The sequence below is a fragment of the Brachionichthys hirsutus genome, chromosome 23 (assembly GCF_040956055.1).
Source record: "Brachionichthys hirsutus isolate HB-005 chromosome 23, CSIRO-AGI_Bhir_v1, whole genome shotgun sequence".
Taxonomy (NCBI): domain Eukaryota; kingdom Metazoa; phylum Chordata; class Actinopteri; order Lophiiformes; family Brachionichthyidae; genus Brachionichthys; species Brachionichthys hirsutus.
In genome coordinates, this window is record NC_090919.1 from 2,472,446 (window position 1) to 2,491,534 (window position 19,089).

At 51.7% G+C, this 19,089-nt stretch overlaps 4 protein-coding genes across 4 annotated transcripts; 2 read left to right on the forward strand and 2 right to left on the reverse strand.

Moving 5' to 3' along the window:
• Window positions 1-57: 57 nt before the first annotated feature.
• Window positions 58-5,919, reverse strand: gba2 (glucosidase, beta (bile acid) 2). Its single transcript, XM_068755784.1, has 17 exons — window positions 5,726-5,919; window positions 4,760-4,851; window positions 4,553-4,668; window positions 4,218-4,436; window positions 3,882-4,121; window positions 3,646-3,748; window positions 3,399-3,552; window positions 3,149-3,274; window positions 2,879-3,063; window positions 2,695-2,799; window positions 2,503-2,610; window positions 2,260-2,411; window positions 2,061-2,167; window positions 1,689-1,831; window positions 1,494-1,609; window positions 919-1,110; window positions 58-739 (listed from the first exon to the last, which is right to left on the reverse strand). The coding sequence occupies exons 1-17, from the start codon at window positions 5,917-5,919 to the stop codon at window positions 485-487; spliced, it is 2,607 nt and encodes an 868-aa protein (XP_068611885.1). The 3' UTR covers window positions 58-484.
• A 1,664-nt stretch (window positions 5,920-7,583) lies between these two features.
• On the forward strand, window positions 7,584-10,123 carry rgp1 (GP1 homolog, RAB6A GEF complex partner 1). The gene is given in 9 exon segments (XM_068755948.1): window positions 7,584-7,699; window positions 7,812-7,945; window positions 8,135-8,218; window positions 8,304-8,453; window positions 8,671-8,817; window positions 8,991-9,052; window positions 9,054-9,119; window positions 9,204-9,381; window positions 9,561-10,123. Coding segments are annotated over 9 exon segments (1,161 nt in total). The 3' UTR covers window positions 9,785-10,123.
• Window positions 10,124-10,521: 398 nt separating this feature from the next.
• On the reverse strand, window positions 10,522-11,430 carry msmp1 (microseminoprotein, prostate associated 1). Its single transcript, XM_068756085.1, has 3 exons — window positions 11,328-11,430; window positions 11,141-11,249; window positions 10,522-10,693 (listed from the first exon to the last, which is right to left on the reverse strand). The coding sequence occupies exons 1-3, from the start codon at window positions 11,428-11,430 to the stop codon at window positions 10,522-10,524; spliced, it is 384 nt and encodes a 127-aa protein (XP_068612186.1).
• A 1,048-nt stretch (window positions 11,431-12,478) lies between these two features.
• Window positions 12,479-18,592, forward strand: pik3c3 (phosphatidylinositol 3-kinase, catalytic subunit type 3). The gene is given in 27 exon segments (XM_068755680.1): window positions 12,479-12,733; window positions 12,969-13,157; window positions 13,258-13,401; window positions 13,476-13,605; window positions 14,238-14,324; window positions 14,397-14,492; window positions 14,563-14,634; window positions 14,697-14,801; window positions 14,890-14,982; window positions 15,094-15,279; window positions 15,366-15,496; window positions 15,896-15,977; window positions 16,089-16,156; window positions 16,254-16,266; window positions 16,268-16,360; window positions 16,430-16,546; window positions 16,642-16,719; window positions 16,721-16,774; window positions 16,846-16,974; window positions 17,083-17,152; window positions 17,223-17,287; window positions 17,371-17,455; window positions 17,528-17,602; window positions 17,687-17,855; window positions 17,937-18,027; window positions 18,171-18,296; window positions 18,374-18,592. Coding segments are annotated over 27 exon segments (2,628 nt in total). The 5' UTR covers window positions 12,479-12,668; the 3' UTR covers window positions 18,389-18,592.
• The last annotated feature ends 497 nt before the right edge of the window (window positions 18,593-19,089 follow it).

Sequence of the window (19,089 nt, forward strand, 5' to 3'; positions counted from 1 at the left end):
TGTACTTTTGTTTGACGACACAATGAACCCACATCTGCATTCCATTTGATCATTTATTCAGCAAGTTTGTCGTGACTATTGAATTTTGTAAAAACATGGTAACCGTCGCATTTATCATTAGACAAGACATTCAGAAATAAGTGCAGGAAAAAGAAAACGTGACGCATTTCAGAATAATAAATCTCCGCGAAACCACTCAAAGCCCTTCTACTGTATTCAGTTGTAATAATACATGTAATTAATACAACAGCAGCGTATAACCTTGTTGCAAATATGCAAACATCATTACCGAGGTGATTCTGAAATGTCATGTTTGCAGGAGTGCAAACAGAGAAAAACATTTTTAAATCGTTTTATATATACTGGCTATGATTCTGCCACCTCCTCCAATCACTGTGCAGCTTCTTCTTTTTTTTCAGTCCGTAAAGCTCCGAGCACCTGAAGCACAACAAATACTCACGCAGGAAACTCCTTTCGTCGCCTCCTAGTTCGGATTATCTCTCGCATCCGGACCCCGCTCCCCGTCTGGGGTTCCGGGCGGGGCCGCCATTGTCTGGTTGTTCTGCGAGGCGTCCAAGGCCAGCTGCATGGCCCAGATGCTCAGAGGCCTCATGTACGCCAGAGAGCGGTAGATGCCCTTTTCACGGTAGGCTTCGGGAGTCTGGAAGGCCATGCCCAGCCTTTCCCACACGGTGCGGTAGCAACCCTCCGCCGCACGCATTCCCTCGTCCCTCATACCCTAAAAAAAACAACAACAAAAAACAAGGTAGCAGCCGCAGGGAAATGAGACATGAACGTCTTCTAATTATTCGTTTTTATGAAAATGTTAAAGATGGCGTCTCCTAATGATGCGTGTCATTTAATAGGTCAAGTAAAGATTCAAACATACGACACGTGAAGCGGATTTTAAACACGCACCTCGTGGATCATCGTGGCTGCCAGTCCGTACACCACCCCGATCCAGACCTCATCCGATTGGACGCTGGAGCTGTCGGGCACTCCTTCAGGACGCATGCCGTTCACCGCCCCCATCTGGCCCCCGGCGAAGCTCATTACGTTCAAGTCAAAGATGCACTTTAGCGCGCTTTTGATCTTCTCATCTGGAAAGACCTGGAGGGAGGATTTGATGCGTGTCCACATCCAAGGATGTTATTTAAAAATAAAGTATTTCTAATATATATAAAAAAAAAAAAATGAGGACACTATTTTACATGGATATCAAGGGGAAAAGTCATCAGAGACATTAAAACAAGGTTTAAGGTCATTTAAATAAACTGTAATGTCTCAGTTCGTCCACTACGGGGCGTTCACAAGTTGACTTTGATGAAGCAAAATGCCCAGATCAAGAGTGTTTGTGTTTAAATCTCATGTCGGCAATAGTTCCTCTTCATTACAGGCCAGTCAAAGATTCCTTTTGTTCTAAAACAGAGACCGCGTCTGAGTTTCAGGGCCCGATTCCTTCCGGATGAGAGACGTCTCGTGTTAAAACTTGCCTGGAATTCTCCCTCTCCCAGCCCCGACGCTCTCAGGAACCAGTGGCCGGCACACTGGTCGGACATGACGCTGTTAGAAAGCTCCCTTCGACTGCTGTCGTAGTTGTAGTACTTGCCTAAGGAGGAAAAAAAAAAAAAAAAAAAAAACCCTTAACGCTTTCAAAATGATATCGAAGGCAAACAAATGGGCCTCACCATTCCACAGCAGTTTGTCGAAGGCGGCGCCGCCTCGGTCCAGGATCTCTCTGTAGCGACGGTACGTCTCCTCGTTGCCCACGAGCGTGGCCATCTTGCACATCACGCAGAGCGACGCCAGCCAGAGCCCGCCGCAGTACGCACTGTAAAAAAAACAGCAACAACAAACATGAAAGCAGAGGAAAGGCAACAGAACTCGCTAATAAACCTCGGAGCGACTTGCGAGGTCCGTTTGGGGACGTTTCCCTTCCAGGTTTCTTAACTTGGTGACAGAAATTGGACGCCGTTGTGGCGTTTCCTGGACCCGCCGTTAGTTCTCGGGGTTCTAGGATGCTCCGTCCCATCCGTCTACATCATTAAATCCCCCCTCACCTCGGCCCGGTCACGGTCCAGCCGTCGTAGGTCTGGTCGGCGTACCCAGAGTTCTCTATCAGCCCGTCGCCGTCCCGGTCGAACTTCAACTCCGATTCCATCACCGCCTAGCGGGCCGAGCAGAATTTAAGCAAAAGTCTCGGTTGCCGTTACTACTAGAGCCAATTTCTGTACTTAATGTGTCCAACGGGGAGGCCACCTGGCAGACGGGCCACAGGTCCCGCAGGTACCGACGGTCCTGGGTGAGGTGGAAGTCCCTGTAGACCTGCAGGACGAACTTCAGGTTCAGGTCCTTCCAGTCGGCCGTGTCGTGGATGAGGTAGGCGTTCATCCTCACCCACGGCTCGTCGTCTAGGGGGGGGGGGGGGGGGGGGGAGAGAAACAGTTCACGCATCAACTGGACCCCGAGCCCCCACGCAACCGAAGCCGCCTCCCTCCTTACCCGGGTCTCCGATGTCGTGGGGAACCACGTTCTTGGTCTTGACGGGGGAACACCGGCCGTTCTTCAGATGGAGCCTTTCCGTCAGGTCCTGCGCCACGACGCTGCCGGCTGAGACGAGAGAGAGATGGCCGTCACTGGGGGGGGGGGGGGGGGAGCCGCCCCCCCCGATGGGATGACGGAGCGTCCACTCACCGATATCGTATTGTAAACTCAAGGCGAGTTTGGGCCACAGCATGACGAGCGCGAAGGAAGCGTAGAAGTGCACGTCGTACGTGTTGTACATCCTGTACTCCTGACCTGGGAGGCGGGAAAAGCTCGGAGGTCATCAAAGCAACATTGAAGGTCATCGCCCCCCCCCCCACCCCCCGACTCTCACCTTCGAGGTAAGCAAAACGGCCGTACTCCTTGACGACGTCGGGCCGAGCCGGCAAACCCCCGTCCTCGCTGCGCACGCCGCCGCTGACGTCGGCGTCCTCCGGCAGCTCCGTCCACACCGTCCCCCCGTCGGCCACGAAGTAGAGCTCGTTGAACAGCGCCGACTTGTACCAGGACGGGAGGGAGCTGCGTCCCGCACAAAAAGGGGCGTTACGGAACTCGCCGGCGACCCTTAATGTAAAGCCCAGGGGGGGGGGTGATTGCTCAGTACCCGTCTCGCAGGACGGGCCGCTGCCACGCCTCGATGCGTTCCTCCCACTGGCTGTAGTGCGTCAGGGCGTAGTGGCCGAGGGAGGGGGCGGCGTTCCCGTCGGTCCCAAAGTAACGAGTGTATCGCCTGGAGACGGAAGAACGCGTGCCGTCAGACGTTCCCGTCTCCCTCCGGACCACACCCACGGTGACGTCAACGCCGACTCGGGAATCACCTTTCCCTCTCGGGTTCCCCCCCCCCCCCCCCGTACCTGACGTGTTCCCGCTCCCTGGAGCCGAAGGTGATTTTGGGCATGTCCCAGGCCAGGCAGAACTCCAGGGTGTTCCGGCTCTGCGCCGGCACCGAGCAGCGCGCCGCCAGCGCCGCGGCCACTCTCTCGCCTTTCGGCGTGGGCGGGCTGGACCCTGGGAACAGGCGAGCGGCGGAGAGAGAGCGGTAAGAAGCGCGGCTCAAAAGGGACCCGGCGGCGGCGAGCGCGTTCCTTAAAGCGGGCGGACCTGTCGGAGAGTCCAGCCGCCCGTCGGCGAGGAGGTCTCGCCACAGGCCGCTGCACGTTCCCTTCGGATTGAACGCCGTCTGGTGACTCACTTCCCTGTCAGGCTGTCGGGACGTGCACACAAAAACACACACACGCGCGCACACACACACACACACACACACACACACACACGGATTAATTCACAGCTCGGATCTTCAGACCCGCCGTTAAACATCCCAAGGTAACGAACGGCACCCGCTCCGTGGTGGCGATGCTCAGGGTGTAGGGGTTCACCGCAGTGCAGTGGTGAAGCAGGACCCCGGACACCGCCCCCCCCTCTTTCTCCAGGTGGAACGGCTCGTTCCAGTGGCCCCCGGCCTTGTCGTCCTTCTGTCCCGAGCCGTTGACCACAGTGAACATGATGGAGACGTCCAGAGCGTAGTCGTTCTTGTTCTCCATGTCCCACACGAACACGGCCACCGGCAGACTGGAGTCCTGCGGGGGAGGGGGGGGGGGGGGGGGGGTAATGGTATCACCCAAACCGTCAAAGGACCAACTAAAGAACCAAAAGTCTCTTCTTCTTCTTCTTACCCGGTAGTCGTGGGGAATGACCGGAGAGATCTGCCGGCAGGTCAGGGTGACGTTCTGCCCCGGCAGGTGGTAGACGGTCCAGGCGCGGGGGTACAAGGCGTGGTAGAAGGCGTACTCGCCGCAGTAGCCCCAGTTCCACCCTTGCAACGTGGGAGGACGCTCTACAGACAAGACCTGCTGGTAAACCGTTTGTCCCCCGCGACTCAAGCACACTGTGAACTGGGAGAGCAAACACACAAACACACAAACACACACACAAACACACAAACAAGCGTGTGAAACGACGCGCGGCGGCACAAAGCAACGCCGAAAGGACCCCTTTCCAGATCCTCTACCTGGTTCGCCGTGACAGTCGTGTAGTGGTACATCCCGGGGTTCAGCTGCCACCGGCAGAATTCCCCCCTCCAACCTCTCGTGATGGTACCTCCCCCGATGCCGCCGAGGGGCGCGCCTGTGCCAATCAGAGCATTTCCGGCAGCGTTGAGAAACCGGCGCCCGTGTGCGCGGATAAAAAAAAAAAAAACACACACATCCTCACTCACCGTATATTTGGCGCAAGGGTAGAGCGCCGAACATATCGATGAAGGGCGCCTTCTTTTCCACCTTGGTCTTCTTGTACCACCATTTGAGATACCTGCGTGAACACGAAGAGCAATCGAAGTGATGTCGTCGCCGCGCCGCTAGAAGCTCCTTCGCGCCTCGGCGCCAGAGACCAGAGGACGGGGAGCCGACGCCACAGTCCGGCGGTGGAACGACCGAACCCTGCAGACGCTTTACAGCGACAGACGCCGTAATCGGAAAGCAAATACCAGACAAAGGAACCGTTCTCCCCTTCATCAGGCGAGCTAAGGCAATAAACCGCGTGTGTGTGTGTGTGTGTACGTGCGTGGGGTCAGCGGTCCCCAACCACAGGGCCGCGGCCCGGTACCGGTCCGTGAGGCATTTGTTACCGGGCCGCACAAAAAGAAGAACTAATGTGTACAATTTCCGTTGATTATTAGCATCTAAAAGTTGTTTTATTTTGAAAAAAAGACCGGATCTTCCGCCAACGTAACAGTCGCCTGTGAATTTTCATGCTTTACGTGACACGTTACTAAAAACAGACGTGAACTGGTGAAGACTAATAAAAAAAAAAAACATCTTTGGAGAGCTTCTCTGCTAATGGGAAAGTCCAACTGAGCAGGAAGAAGAGGAGGAAGAAAATAAAACCACTTTTAACAAACAAACCAGGAGTCAGACTTAAAACTCGGTTTATCAACAGCTGATTAGCTGAAACGTGACACCACCAGGTCAACGTGCGCTCAGGTGCTGCCGCACCTTGGAAACAGGAGCAGAGGTTTATTGGACTCGTGGTTCGGCTATCCTGGCGTACGTTTACTCCTTTCAAAAAGGTACACGAAAGGATCTCGATGAGACGCAACTTTCCATTTAAAAACTCGAATTTCCACCTTCTTTGGGATCGGGGGGGGGCTGCACGGTTTTTTTTTGGACAAACCGGAGCGTCTCACCTGAATCCCAGGCCGACGTGCTCCACCACGTTGGACAGCGAGACGTCTCTGGCCTGGAAGGGCTTCCTCTTCTCCTTGAACTCGTGCGCCAGGCAGATTCTCCAACCCTCCCGGGGGACGCCATACCCCGTCTCCTTGGAGACGTACCTGCTCATGAGGTTGGCGGTGGATTTCTCACCCCACTCTGCACTCATTTTAGCAGGACAGCCCAGGAACGGGGAGCTAAAAGGCCAGGAAAACACATCAAAGCGATCCCTGAGTTACAGATGTGGTTCAGCTCCGTGATGTAAAGTGGTTTTAAAACGTATAAAATCCTGACCTGGAACTACGGATAAGAAAACTGTGTTTCAGACGAGCGGTCCCAGGACTAGAACACGATTACTGCCCTCTTACAGGCATCGCCTCAAACACCGCAGTGATTCGCGTCTCTGCAAGACCCCTCCGGGCTTCCGTTTGAAAGACGTCAGACCGATTTAGACCCCATTAGCATTGGAGCTTCGGGGAGTCTGTTCAGCTGTGGCTGGTAGCTGAAGCCCAACAATTATATGGACAGGACACCTAAAAAAAAAAAAAAAAGGGGGGGGGGGGGGCGGAAACGTCGTGAATACATTTACTCCCCGGGGGGGGGCAAACAAGCATTCCAGTAACCGGCTAGCTGCAAAGCCATACACTGATATCACTAGTACCACCTTCGTAATTAATTATGTAGCATTAGCTGATCAGCCTCTTGCTTTATACGCGGTTAGCTCACCATTAGCAGCTGGACTCCAGACAGACAGTTCTGTCCACCTCCCACTCCGAACCGACGCCTCAGAAGTCGGAACTATGAAGGTTTAGCTAGCGCCGCCGTCGGTATGCAAATTGTTTTTATTTTTGTCAGCTTTTATGCGATTTTGCCCTCACTTTAATCTTTCAGGTATTATTTTCTCTCGCGAGGGACGCTTCGTTTATTTAAAAGGACGCGCAGACCCAAACCACAAGCTGATGAGTGTTCTCTTAAACGATAAAACCAAACATTGCTCGAATTTGCTGCGGTGAAATCATTGAAGGGACTTCTTGTAAAGTTTGCCTGGCAGGCGGAACACTGGAAATATTAGCAACAAGTCGGGAAAAGCTACCGACTGGACCGTACCATTTGAAGTACGAAGGGGGATTTAAATTCAACAACATTTAGTAATTCCCGGATCTGATATGACTTGGCTAATGTATACAAATATATATTTAAAAAAAATTAAAATTAAAATACTGCATATTGGGTGCTATTAATAAACAAAAGTGTTATTAGTAATATATATATATATTTCTTCACCTCCCTACCAGTTACCCTAGCAACAATCCACATTATATGGACGTCTTCTGCATGGCCGACCAAAACATATTCGTGACACTCTACGTCGCAGGATTATTAACCGAAACATATTTAATGGCAGGCATGATATATTTCGCAGCAGTCACAGAAATCATATTCTTCAAGAATACTCATGTTTTTAACACATACCTTTTATTTGACCAAAGTTTCATTTCCCCGGGTTTGTAACTGACCGTCCCGCAGCGGATGCGCAACACCGAAGTATCTGTTTACTTCCGCTGGTATAACATCCTAGCAGATCAGCCATGTCTAGTTTCGCCACATTACATTATTCAAGAAGTGGAATTTAAGTGCGCCTCTATTTTTCAAAGTGGTAGTCTTGGCTGCCGTCGAGGTAGGTTTTGCAATTAACGGCGAAGTAGCTGGATCGGACCACACAAGTCACAACTAGCATAAAGCGTTAGCAGTATGCTAGTTGCGTCTGGTTTATGCGACTGTTGCACCCTTTTCATTGACTAGTCTCGTTGTGTTGCTCCTTTAACCTCGCAGATGATCGAGGTCGTGGCCTCCATGGCGCGGGGCCCCGTGTTTCTGGCCGGGGAGCTCATGGAGTGTCTCATAACATTCACCAACCCAATGTCCCACCTCTCGACCTCCGCCAGCAGGTGAGCGTTCGACTCCTTTAAACCTCTTCACTCACCTCAGCCGCGATCAGTTACATCCAGGATCATATTTAGCTATCAGAATCATGTTGTTGGTCTTTTAACTGTGCTCCAGTGAGATGCTGGCGTGGGCCAGCGCTCAGATTCACTGCCAGTTTCACGCCAGTGAGGGCAGAGTGGCCCTCCCAGCCCAGGGCAGCAAGCAGGACGTCCAGGCTGAAAGTGACACGGTGCTCATTCCAAGTCGAGGTTAGTATTGTGAGGGGGAAAAGATGGCGAATGAGAGAAGCAGAAATGTAAATCACTGTTAGTATACTTAAGGACCTAGAAAGTACGTTATGCTCTGAATGAACAGATCTGACCACACGGATGCATAAAAACGTGTGCTATACTTCTCATTAGATCAAAGCAAAATCTTTTTTTTTTTTTTTCCTACAGGTGAGAGAGGGCAGTGCGTGCTGGATACGCCTCCCAAGATATTATTCTGCGACCTTTGCCTGGATCCTGGGGAGAGCAAAACCTGTACGCAGAAACGGATCAACGAGCACCAAAGCCTCTGAGCTTGTTTTTTCTCCGTTAAAAACAACAATCACTCTCTCCCAAACAGATTCATACAGCGAGGTCGTACCCGTCGACGGTCCTCCTAGTTTTCGTGGCCAGGCCGTGAAGTACGTCTACAAGCTGACCATCGGCTGCCAGAGAGTCAACTCGCCCATCAAACTCCTCAGAGTTCCCTTCAGAGTGCTGGTTCTGCAAGGCGAGACGGCTTTCGGGCTACTTTTATATTCAATCGTTACGCTCTGCTTTGTTATTGGAGTGTGTCGCCTTGAAATCGCAATAAATATTACCTTCTGCCAACAGTCAATAGTTTTTCTTGAATGAATGAAACTGCTGGTTTAAAAAAAGCAAAATAACAGTCCTGCTATTGTAATGCGAAATTGCAATTCTTTAAAGAAGTCTTCTGTAATTTGTAGGCATGCCTGAGCCCCCGTTTCCCCAGGATGAGGAGGTGTCCCCCTCCAATCCCTTCCTGGAGGATGAGGAGACGAGCCGCAGAGACGCTCGACCTTTGGAGAGAGCCCTGGACATGCTGATGGTCACCACTTCAAGACGCTGCCCCCGTCAGTCAGACCCCCCCCCCCCCGTCTCTGTGATTTGTGCATTTTTACCGTATTCTCGCTGCATCCTTTATATGCATTTTCTTCACCATCATAATTAATTGGTTAATTAAATTAAATCTGACACCTGAATCGTTTAACTGCTCTAACAAACATGTTCCTTCTGATTTCTCCAGACATGTTTAACATCACCAACATGCGTGGGAAAGTGGCAAAGTTCTGCATCTTCAAAATCGTGTTACCGCCTCGGCGAGGACATCATCGGCACTTTCAATTTCTCGGAGGGCGACGTCCGCTGCCTGCAGGTTTGTTGGCCGTTCGTGTAAAACAGTAAAATGCGCTCAGCGCTAACCTCGCAGCGACCCTGCCGACGTCTGCCGCTGTCCCAGTATTCGGTGAGCCTTCAGAGCGAGGAGGAGATCCAGCGGCAGTACCAGCGGCGCCCCGGGCAGACCGTGAGCGTGACCGGACACGGCCGGCACCTCGAGTCCTGCCTCCACACGGCCTCCAGCCACTTCTCTCTCCCCGTACCCCTCAACGTCACGCCGGGGTTCAGCACAGACGTAGGTCAGTCGCCACGAGGCCGCAGACGCAAATGTGGTCTCAGGCATCTCTTTTATCTGTCCAAGCCTGTTTCGTTTTGTTGGGACGTGTTTTATTTGTAATGTTTTTAAAGGTTATATAATCCCGCAGTCTGCAAATCAAACACAACAACTTTTTTTTTTTTTTTTTATCTACTTGCACAGTGATCCTGAGATGGCGCCTCCACTTTGAGTTCGTCACCTCCCGGGAGCCGATGGAACCGCCCACGGTTCTGCAGAACCAGCCGCAGGTCACAGTTTGGACCGGGGTGGAACAGGTGGAAGTGGATACCTTCAGCTGGGATCTGCCAATCAAAGTCCTGCCCACCAACCCGGCCTTGGCGTCGTACATGTCCCAATTCACAGGGACCAACAGTATTAATATTTGAGAGGTGTGTGTGTGTATTTGGATTAAAATTGTCGCCACTGAGGAGCACATTTTAGGAGTGTATATGAGGAGCTTTGTATAGATTCTATATGTAAAGTGTTTGACTTGCATTTTCCTTTCTACGGCGCATCTTCCCTTTTCCAGAAATCATTGACCGCACAAAGTGCAACTCTCGCCGCTGTACATTTCCATTTTTATTTCCTTTATTTCACTCACACTTGTTTATAATTCTTACTTTATTTTTTTTTAAGGTTTTTTTTGACCTTTCATCGTCTTTAGGAAAGATTTCCTTCAGATGGAAGTGCTGCAAAATGAAAAATAAAAATAAACGTGTTTTTAGATTTGATAAATTGTGTGTTTTATTTGGAGGGTAAATGAATGAAAACAGGTCAAATCCAACAGTTAGGAATATATTAATGTGTATATAGTGTATTTATATGAACAGTAAATCATTAGGGTAATACAATTGCTAAATAAACTCCAGAGGAAACAATCCGTGTCAGACTGAAGTTGTGTGTTTTTTTAATCCATTCTAATGCTGAACGTAAACGGAATATATATTTTGAAAATCAATGCTTTAAAAAAAACTGCTGGAAATAACTGCAGTTTCATTTAAATATATTTTCACAGACTCACATTTCCTTAACCGGTGACAATTACAAACGTGTAAAAATGGCTATTGATACCGAACAATAGTGAGTATTGGCTTCACAGGCAGAATCAGCTCGGAGGATTTTTCTAACCATCAAGCTGTTGCTGCAGCTGAAGCGATCCGTGGCTGGGGTCCTTGATGTCGTCCCCTGGGGAGCAGGGCAGGCGGGGGTCAGCCGTCTGGACCAGGGACACCTTGCAGCTCACTGCCTCCACCCGCACCTCACACCAGGCGGGGAAATCCACCGGCCGATGCACCCTGGAATTAAGGATATCACATTTTTCTACCCCACTTTAAAAGGTTTTCCTCAAGCTCCCCACTTTAAACTCTTCAGACTGTTATATATATATATATAATTACATAATTATTTTATGCAAGTTTACATCGTTATTGCTGTTTTTAGTTAATAATTACACCAAAGATTTGGATTTTATATGTACGTTTTAAACAGCCTGGGAAATACAAAATATAACAAAAATAATATTATGAAATAAAATAGTTAATCATAGTAAAATAATCCAACTTGCTCTGTTTCAGGAAAACAACAATGAATGACTGAAAAAGTAACATAAGTGCTCTTATTTTGAAGGGGCATTTTTCTTGCTTGTCCGTGAATAAATCTATGGATACAGGACATTTAATAGAGTGTTTTCAGAACTATTTCATCTCCCGTCATCGAACCACACAGCTCGTTCGTGCACTCACGTCTCGCAGCATCCGACGCCGACCGGGTGCAGACAGGTGCACTGCATGCAGGCGTCGTCCATCCAGGTGTCCCCCAGCGAGTACTGTCTCCCTTCAAACACACACAGTGCTGCAAGAATGCATGGAAGTTAAAAAAAAAAAAAGAACTCGGAATGGTGTGTCAAAGTAATAGAGCATGAGATCTCACCTCTGGAGTCGAAGTGGCACTCCATCGGTGCAGCGAAGCCTCCACCGGCCCACAGGAGAAACCCCGCAGCTGCAAGCACGACGTGAACCCTGGCCAGCTCCATCTTCATCTGCTCCGGTTTGCCTCTTCTTCCCCTTTCCTGCCTCATATATACATCCTGACTGAGGCTTTATGGCCGCGGCGTGGAGGTGGGGTCAGCATCACGATTGTGGCCAGCAGGCCTGGCTGAAGACGGCTCCAGCAGTGCCATCCGTCCGTGGGGGGTGGTTTGTGCAGAGGGGGGGGGGGGGGGGGGGGGTATAGAGAAGGGAATCTTGTATCTTGGCACTGATTTTGGGGGCAGTTTGGATATCGCCCGGCTGCACTTCAACAGGCGTGAAACACCAAAATGATAGAAACGATGACACATCCAATGCGGTAAGAAAGGAAGGGATGGAATGATAGAGAGAAAAAAAGAGAGTCTCAGATGGTCTTTTTTATTTTATTGCAATTCTATAAATATAAGATGCCATTAATAAATATTTATGTACTTGTTTAGAGGTTGGTTGGTTTCAGTATTCAACATCAGCCCTCTAAGGTTTTCTTGGGTGGTGTGTGCGATACAGTAGTTTCTTTACTATAAAAATAAAGTTAATGTATTTCATTTTTTTAAATTAATATTTACATGCATGTGTAACATGAGTAATTCACTTCACTTCCCATAAATTAAAATGTTTAAAAGAGCAAAACAGTATTGTAGACAGAAATTGTACAGTTTTAAATCGATTTTAAAACGAGCATCACAACATTGGTAAAGGAAAATTGTTTTTTCCGTTTTGACATAAAATTGTAAAATTTCACAAATAATCTTTGTAATTAATTATTTTAATGTAATGAAAAATACTTAGAACAGTGATATTTCGTAAAGCCATGCGCTGTCCCTTTAATAAAGATGCTTTAAACCCCTCCCTCTTTTGCACTTCCTCCTCGGCCATTTCAGGCTTGATAAATCAACAGCAGATTCAATGATCGCCCTTCTGTTTTCTCAGTCCCCGAGCCTTCGATGATTGATTATTATTCCTGGGTGTATTTTTCCCTGAGTCGACTCTGTGTTATTGTGTCTCTATCGGAAACGCCAACCCGTGTCTGGTTGCGACAGCTGTTAAAAACAATGCCTTTACCGTGAACACAATCACAAAGAGTTGTCTTTAGAAGCTTTGTGGACGGATCGATGACGCAGCTGTCCGTGTGCTAGCGGTTTAACCGGGGTTCTGGGGGGGAGCGCCGAGCCGAGGCCTTGTCTCGAACCCAACCTAGCAGTCCTAAAAAGGGCTAAAAATCTAACGCTTTCCCTGCGGAAAAATGGAAACTGATAAATTCAACTACGTTTACAGCTGTGACCTGGACATCAACGTTCAACTCAAGATGTGAGTTTTGCTCTGGAACTAAAAGCCTCGTGACTGTTGTGCTTGTTTTCTTCAACGCTACAGATAATATGTTGTAGTTTTTACTCAAGAACAAAATGATAATCACATTCTGCAGTCTAAATAGTTCCCACATAAAGTTTTTAAATTGATAATAAAGGGATTATTCTCCCAAAAAAGTCTGGATTACGACAACGCTATAACTAAAGCGTACCTGCTCGTCTCTTCTTCCCTCCAGAGGCAGTTTGGAAGGAAAGCGAGAGCAGAAGAGCTACAAAGCTCTGCTGGAAGATCCGATGCTGCGCTTCTCCGGCCTCTACCAGGAGAGCTGCTCCGACCTCTACGTGACCTGTCAGGTGTTTGCTGAGGGAAAGCCTCTGGCTCTGCCCGTCCGCACCTCCTACAAAGCCTTCAGCACACGCTGGAAGTGAGTCGGAAACAGCTTTTGTGTGTTTTTTTTTTTGTTGTTGTTGCTTGGATCGTGATCTCCTCCTGACGCTCCGTTCTTACCTCCCCGTCCTGTGAAGCTGGAACGAGTGGCTGCGGCTGCCGGTCAAATACCCGGACCTTCCCCAGAGCGCCCAGGTCGCCCTCACCGTGTGGGACATCTACGGTCCCGGCCGGGCCGTCCCCGTCGGAGGCACCACCGTCACCCTGTTTGGCAAATATGGGTCAGTCAGCCCCCCCTCCCCCCTCCCCCCTCGGCTCACCTGCAGATTATAACTCCTCCCATCACGCTCTCTAGCATGTTCCGGCAAGGGATGCACGACCTGAAGGTGTGGCCGGGAGTGGAGGGCGACGGCGGGGAGCCCACGAGCACACCGGGACGCACCAGCAGCAGCCTGACGGAGGACCAGATGGGCAGGCTGGCCAAGGTACCGTACTTGGAAGTGGGCGGGTGTCAGGGTGGGGGGGGGGGGAACAGAAACGGGGGGCAAAGAGATCAGGTGGAAACATTAGAAGAGGAGAGAAACTCTGATTTTTGTATCTAAACCATCGTCTGTTCCAGAGCCCTGACCTGGAGGTACTCGGTGATGTGAGTAGACCTGAGTGTGTGTGCGTGTGCGTGCGTGTGCGTGCGTGTGCGTGTGTGTGCGTGTGTGAAAAAGGCCTTGGTTGAAATGCATCTGCAAGCGACCGTTTTACACATCGGAACAATCGAGAAGCTCCCTTGAAACGAACGTCCCTGAACACCCGGTTTCCGTGTGTGTGAAGCGCGTCGAATCAGCCGTCGGTTTGGCCACCGTTGGCGTATCCGTGCCTGGCGTGCGAGTGGGTTTTGCACGTTTTCCTCGTTTGCGTGGGCACGAAACAACGCGGCGCGTCATGGATTTTCTCGCCCTTTTCGGCCTCATCCGACGTCATTTAGTTCCTCAAACGGACGCATCGGCGTCTCGGAGGCTGCCGGCGGACCGGCGCTGTGCGTTTTGTGAAAACGGTTCCGCTTGCAGCCTCACCATCTGCTTCTTCGGTCTCCTCCCCCCCCCTCCCCTCCTCCTCTCTCCAGCTGACGAAAGCCCATCGACAGGGCCACATGGTGAAGGTCGACTGGCTGGACCGCCTGACCTTCAGAGAGATCGAGATGATCAACGAGGTGAGCTGTGCAGCAGGCGGCCCGTCGCTGGGAGGCTTTTTTTTTTAAATCTCCTCTCTCGTGTGTCTGCAGAGTGAGAAGCGCAGCTCCAACTTCATGTACCTCATGGTGGAGTTTCCCCGCGTCAGAACCAACGACAGGGAGCACAGCATCGTCTACTACGAGAAGGTAGCGGCGCGCTTCGGGGGGGCGTCAGAAATCCGTCCGAAGCGCTAAACCCCCCCCCGGTGCATTTCAGGACGGAGACGACTCGTCGCCCGTCCCGACCAGTTGCGACATCGTTAAAGTTCCCGACCCGCAGATGGGGATGGTGAGACGCGCCGCGCACGCGAACATGCGATGTTTTTTTGTAACGTCGCCGTCTCCCCGCAGGAGAACCTGGTGGAGAGCAAACACCACAAGCTAGCCCGCAGCCTCCGCAGCGGCCCCTCGGATCACGACCTGAAGCCCAACGCCGCCACGCGCGACCAGCTCAATGCAAGTCACACAAGCGGGGGGGGGGGGGGGGGGGGGGGGTCCAAGCAAACAGTCGTTTCATTGGTTGATTGGGTTCCCAAATCGCCAGATCATTGTGAGCTTCCCTCCGACCAAGACGCTGAACTCTGAAGAGGAGGACCTGGTGTGGAAGTTCCGGTACTACCTCACCACGCAGGAGAAGGTGCGTGTTCCTTCGTTAAATGTTTTTGTTGACCCCGGAAAAAGGCCCTTCGGCTTTCGTCACGCATCCCGGGGGGGGCGCCGCCTCCTCCTCCTCCTCCTCTCGCCGCAGGCGCTGACCAAGTTCCTCAAGTGCGTGAACTGGGATCTGCCCCAGGAGGCCAAGCAGGCCCTGGAGCTGCTGGGGAAGTGGAAGCCGATGGATGTGGAGGACTCCCTGGAGCTGCTGTCCTCCCAGTTCACCAACCCGACGGTCCGACGCTACGCCGTGGCGCGCCTGCAGCAGGCGGACGACGAGGTATTCCGAGTATTCATATTTCGTGCTTTTGTCGTGTGACTCGAACGCATCGTTCCGACCCCCCCCCCCCCCCACCCACCCTCTAGGATCTGCTGATGTATCTCCTCCAGCTGGTCCAGGCGCTCAAATACGAGAGCTTCAGCGACATCCAGGGAGGCCTGGAGCCGGGCAGCAAGAGAGACATCCAGGGGCTGTCGGAGGACGCCGCGCTGGACAGGTCAGAGCGCGGACGAGGGGACGGAACCGGCCGCTCTGGCCGCGGATCGCAAATCAACGAAGCGTGCGATTAACTCTTGTAGAAGAAACGCACATCTGCGGCGGTCCCGTCGATGAGTTGTAGTCGAGCTAAATTTATCCATCACGTTCTCGCCGTTTTCGGGGACAGGGCCTGCTGCTCTGCGGAATTTGATTATTGTTCTTTCAGAAGCCGTAATGAGCCGTTAGCGTATTCCGAGTTTCCTGGCAATCCTTCCGTCCCAGAGATCCTGGCCGGAGCGGCGCTAACTAAATCTACCTCATCGGCTTAAAGTTGAAACTCGACATTTTTATTTTTATATCGCAGTTCCGTCACTTTGAATCTATTTTTTTGTATTTGTGTTTCTCCCCCCCCACGCAGTTCTCAGATCCTGTCTGGCGCTTCTGGAGCTTCCACCGTCCCGCAGAAAGTCAAGGACGGCGCCGACTGTGAACATCTAGAGGTGTGAATGAAACTCATAGTTATAAAAAAGACAAACTCGCGCACATGGGCTAAAAACCCGCATGCTAGTTGCGCTAACCTGTCGTCATCTGCGTCTTTTTTTTTCCTGCAGCAGGACTTGTGCACGTTTCTCATCTCCCGCGCTTGCAAGAACTCCACGCTTGCTAACTATTTGTACTGGTGAGTCGGCGCCAGGGCAGCCAGGCCGCGGGGACGCCGGTGTTTAAGCGTCTCTGGACAACGTGTGTGTGTGCGTGCGCGTGCGTGCGTGCTGCAGGTACGTGATTGTGGGAGTGCGAGGACCAGGACACCAAGCAGAGAGACCCGAAGACGCACGACATGTACCTGAACGTCATGAGGAGATTCAGCCAGGCTTTACTCAAGGTCAGGCCTTCGGCGAGCGCTAACCCGGAGCGCTAACCGGCAGGCGAGCTGAGTCTCTTTCGCTCCCAGGGCGATAAGAGCGTGAGAGTGATGCGCTCGCTGCTGGCGGCGCAGCAGACGTTCGTCGACAGACTGGTGCAGCTGATGAAAGCCGTGCAGAGGGAAAGCGGCAATCGCAAGAAGAAGGTGAGAACGGTAAAACCCCCCGCTAAAACGGATGACCGTAGAAGTCGTAAATGCTTTACCCTTCCTGCCACGCGGGGTGGGGGGCGGGGGAGCAGACGGAGCGCCTGCAGGCGCTGCTGGCCGACAACGAGAAGGTGAACCTGTCGGACATCGAGCCGATTCCTCTTCCTCTGGGAGCCCCAGATCAAGATCAGAGGCATCGTCCCCGAGACGGCCACGCTCTTCAAGGTAGAGAAAAGCACATCGTCTCTGCCGCCGCCCTGGTGGGGAGGATCCGACTGTTGATGTTTTTGTGCCAGAGCGCGTTGATGCCGGCCAAGCTCATCTTCAAAGCGGAGGACGGCGAGCTGTACACGGTCATCTTCAAGCACGGAGACGACCTGCGGCAGGATCAGCTCATCCTGCAGATCATCTCGCTGATGGACAAAGTACGAATCCGTCGGGTTCTTTTCTGCCATCGCGGTGTAAAACTACAAAGAAATATGGTGAAACTACAAAAATAATGCTTTTGTTATTGGGGGGGGGGGGGAATTCAGCTGCTGAGGAAAGAGAATTTGGACCTGAAGTTGATGCCGTACAAAGTTCTGGCCACCAGCACCAAACACGGTAAGAAGAAGTCTTTGGGAACGCGCCGGAAGGAATATTCTTCTCCGGAGAATTCGGTTCTGCTTCGCAGGTTTCATGCAGTTCGTCCAGTCGGTTCCCGTCGCCGAAGTCCTGGCTACCGAAGGCAACATCCAGGTGAGCGGGGGAAAAACCGGGCCGGCCCAGCTGTCGTCCCGGGGGCCGACCCGAAGCTAATCCCGCGGCGTTTGACTCCGCAGAGCTTCTTCAGGAAGCATGCGCCGAGCGAAAAGGGTCCCTACGGCATCAGCTCGGAGGTGATGGACACCTACGTGAAGAGCTGCGGTGAGTGGGGGGGTGTGGGGTCACCTGGTAGGAACACAGCCGTCTAAATCCCGCCCCCTTTTGTCCTTCCAGCTGGTTACTGCGTCATCACATACATCCTCGGGGTCGGGGACAGACACCTGGACAATCTGCTCCTGACAAAGACCGGTGAGGCAGACTCTCCTGTTCCAGATTCCCGGGGGGGTCATTAAACCGCCGGGTTCAGAACTCGGATGTCCTTCCCTCCTCCAGGGAAGCTCTTCCACATCGACTTCGGCTACATCCTGGGGCGGGACCCCAAACCGTTGCCTCCGCCCATGAAGCTGAGCAAAGAGATGGTGGAGGGGATGGGCGGCATGCAGAGCGAGCAGTACCAGGAGTTCAGGAAGCAGTGCTACACCGCCTTCCTGCACCTCAGGAGGTCGAACCGGAACGGATCACGCCGCCTTTCCACGGGAAGCGCGACAACACACCGGGTTAATGCTCCTCCCGTCCTCTTTAGATACTCCAACCTGATCCTAAATCTGTTCTCCCTCATGGTGGACGCCAACGTTCCCGACATCGCTCTGGAGCCGGACAAAACCGTGAGGAAGGCAAGTTCGCTTTGTAAAAAAAAAAAAACACAAAATCTGAGCTCTTAGAATGGGATCGAGCAGCAGCACACGTCGGGCTGGGGGCTGGGGGCGTGGGACGTGCGATCGGGAATGCCAGGGATGGGTTTTTTATCTGCCCCCAGGTGCAGGACAAGTTCCGATTGGACCTGTCTGACGAGGAGGCCGTCCATTACATGCAGAGTCTGATCGACGAGAGCGTGGGCGCGCTGTTCGCCGCCGTGGTGGAGCAGATACACAAGTTCGCTCAGGTTCGCGCGCAGAGATCGCAGCGGGCGGTTATAACCGTGTCGTAAACACCAGTTAATTTTCTTTTCATCCCGTTCAGTACTGGCGCAGATAAGCGGAGCGGCCCGGACCGGATCTGAACATCTGCAGCGTGTGTGTGTGTGTGTGTGAGAATGTTTAAAATGGCCAGGACTTGCACTGCCAACCTTTACTGCAAGACAAGGGCGTGGAAGTCTTTGTTTCCTCGTGTATATATAAAAAAATGTTAATTAATTATTGGAGGAATTCACTGTATTGCCAAATTAAAGATTGTCGATACAACTGAATGCTTCGCTTTTCCTCTTTAGCGCAAAATTATATTTTTTCTGCGTGCATCTCATTATTTTAGCCCAAAGTCATGACGTCACGCGGCGTTTATGGGGCGCAGCGCGCCTCCTAATTGAGCGTCGCTGACCAGCTGTGGACGGTCGAACCGGCGACGCTGGGGGGGCAGAAACGAAACGAACCGGACCCCCCCCCCCCAGAGGGCCGATGAGTCACCCGAGAAGTGACTCAGCATTTCCTACCAGACACAAATATCCATGCGGCGTAGAGACAAGACAGACGGTTACCGTGGTTACGTGCAGCCGTCAATAGTGAGAAACTTGATTCTGCGATGGATGACAAACACTTAAGGAAGTAACTCTGCTTCATTTTAACAAGCAGCTGCAGTCATTCACGCAGACGGAGGGGGGGCCCCCCCGGGCTTTTATTTTGAAAGTCTTCAGACTTTTAATGTCCTACTTTATTTCTGAAACCAACAAAGCCTCTTTGTTG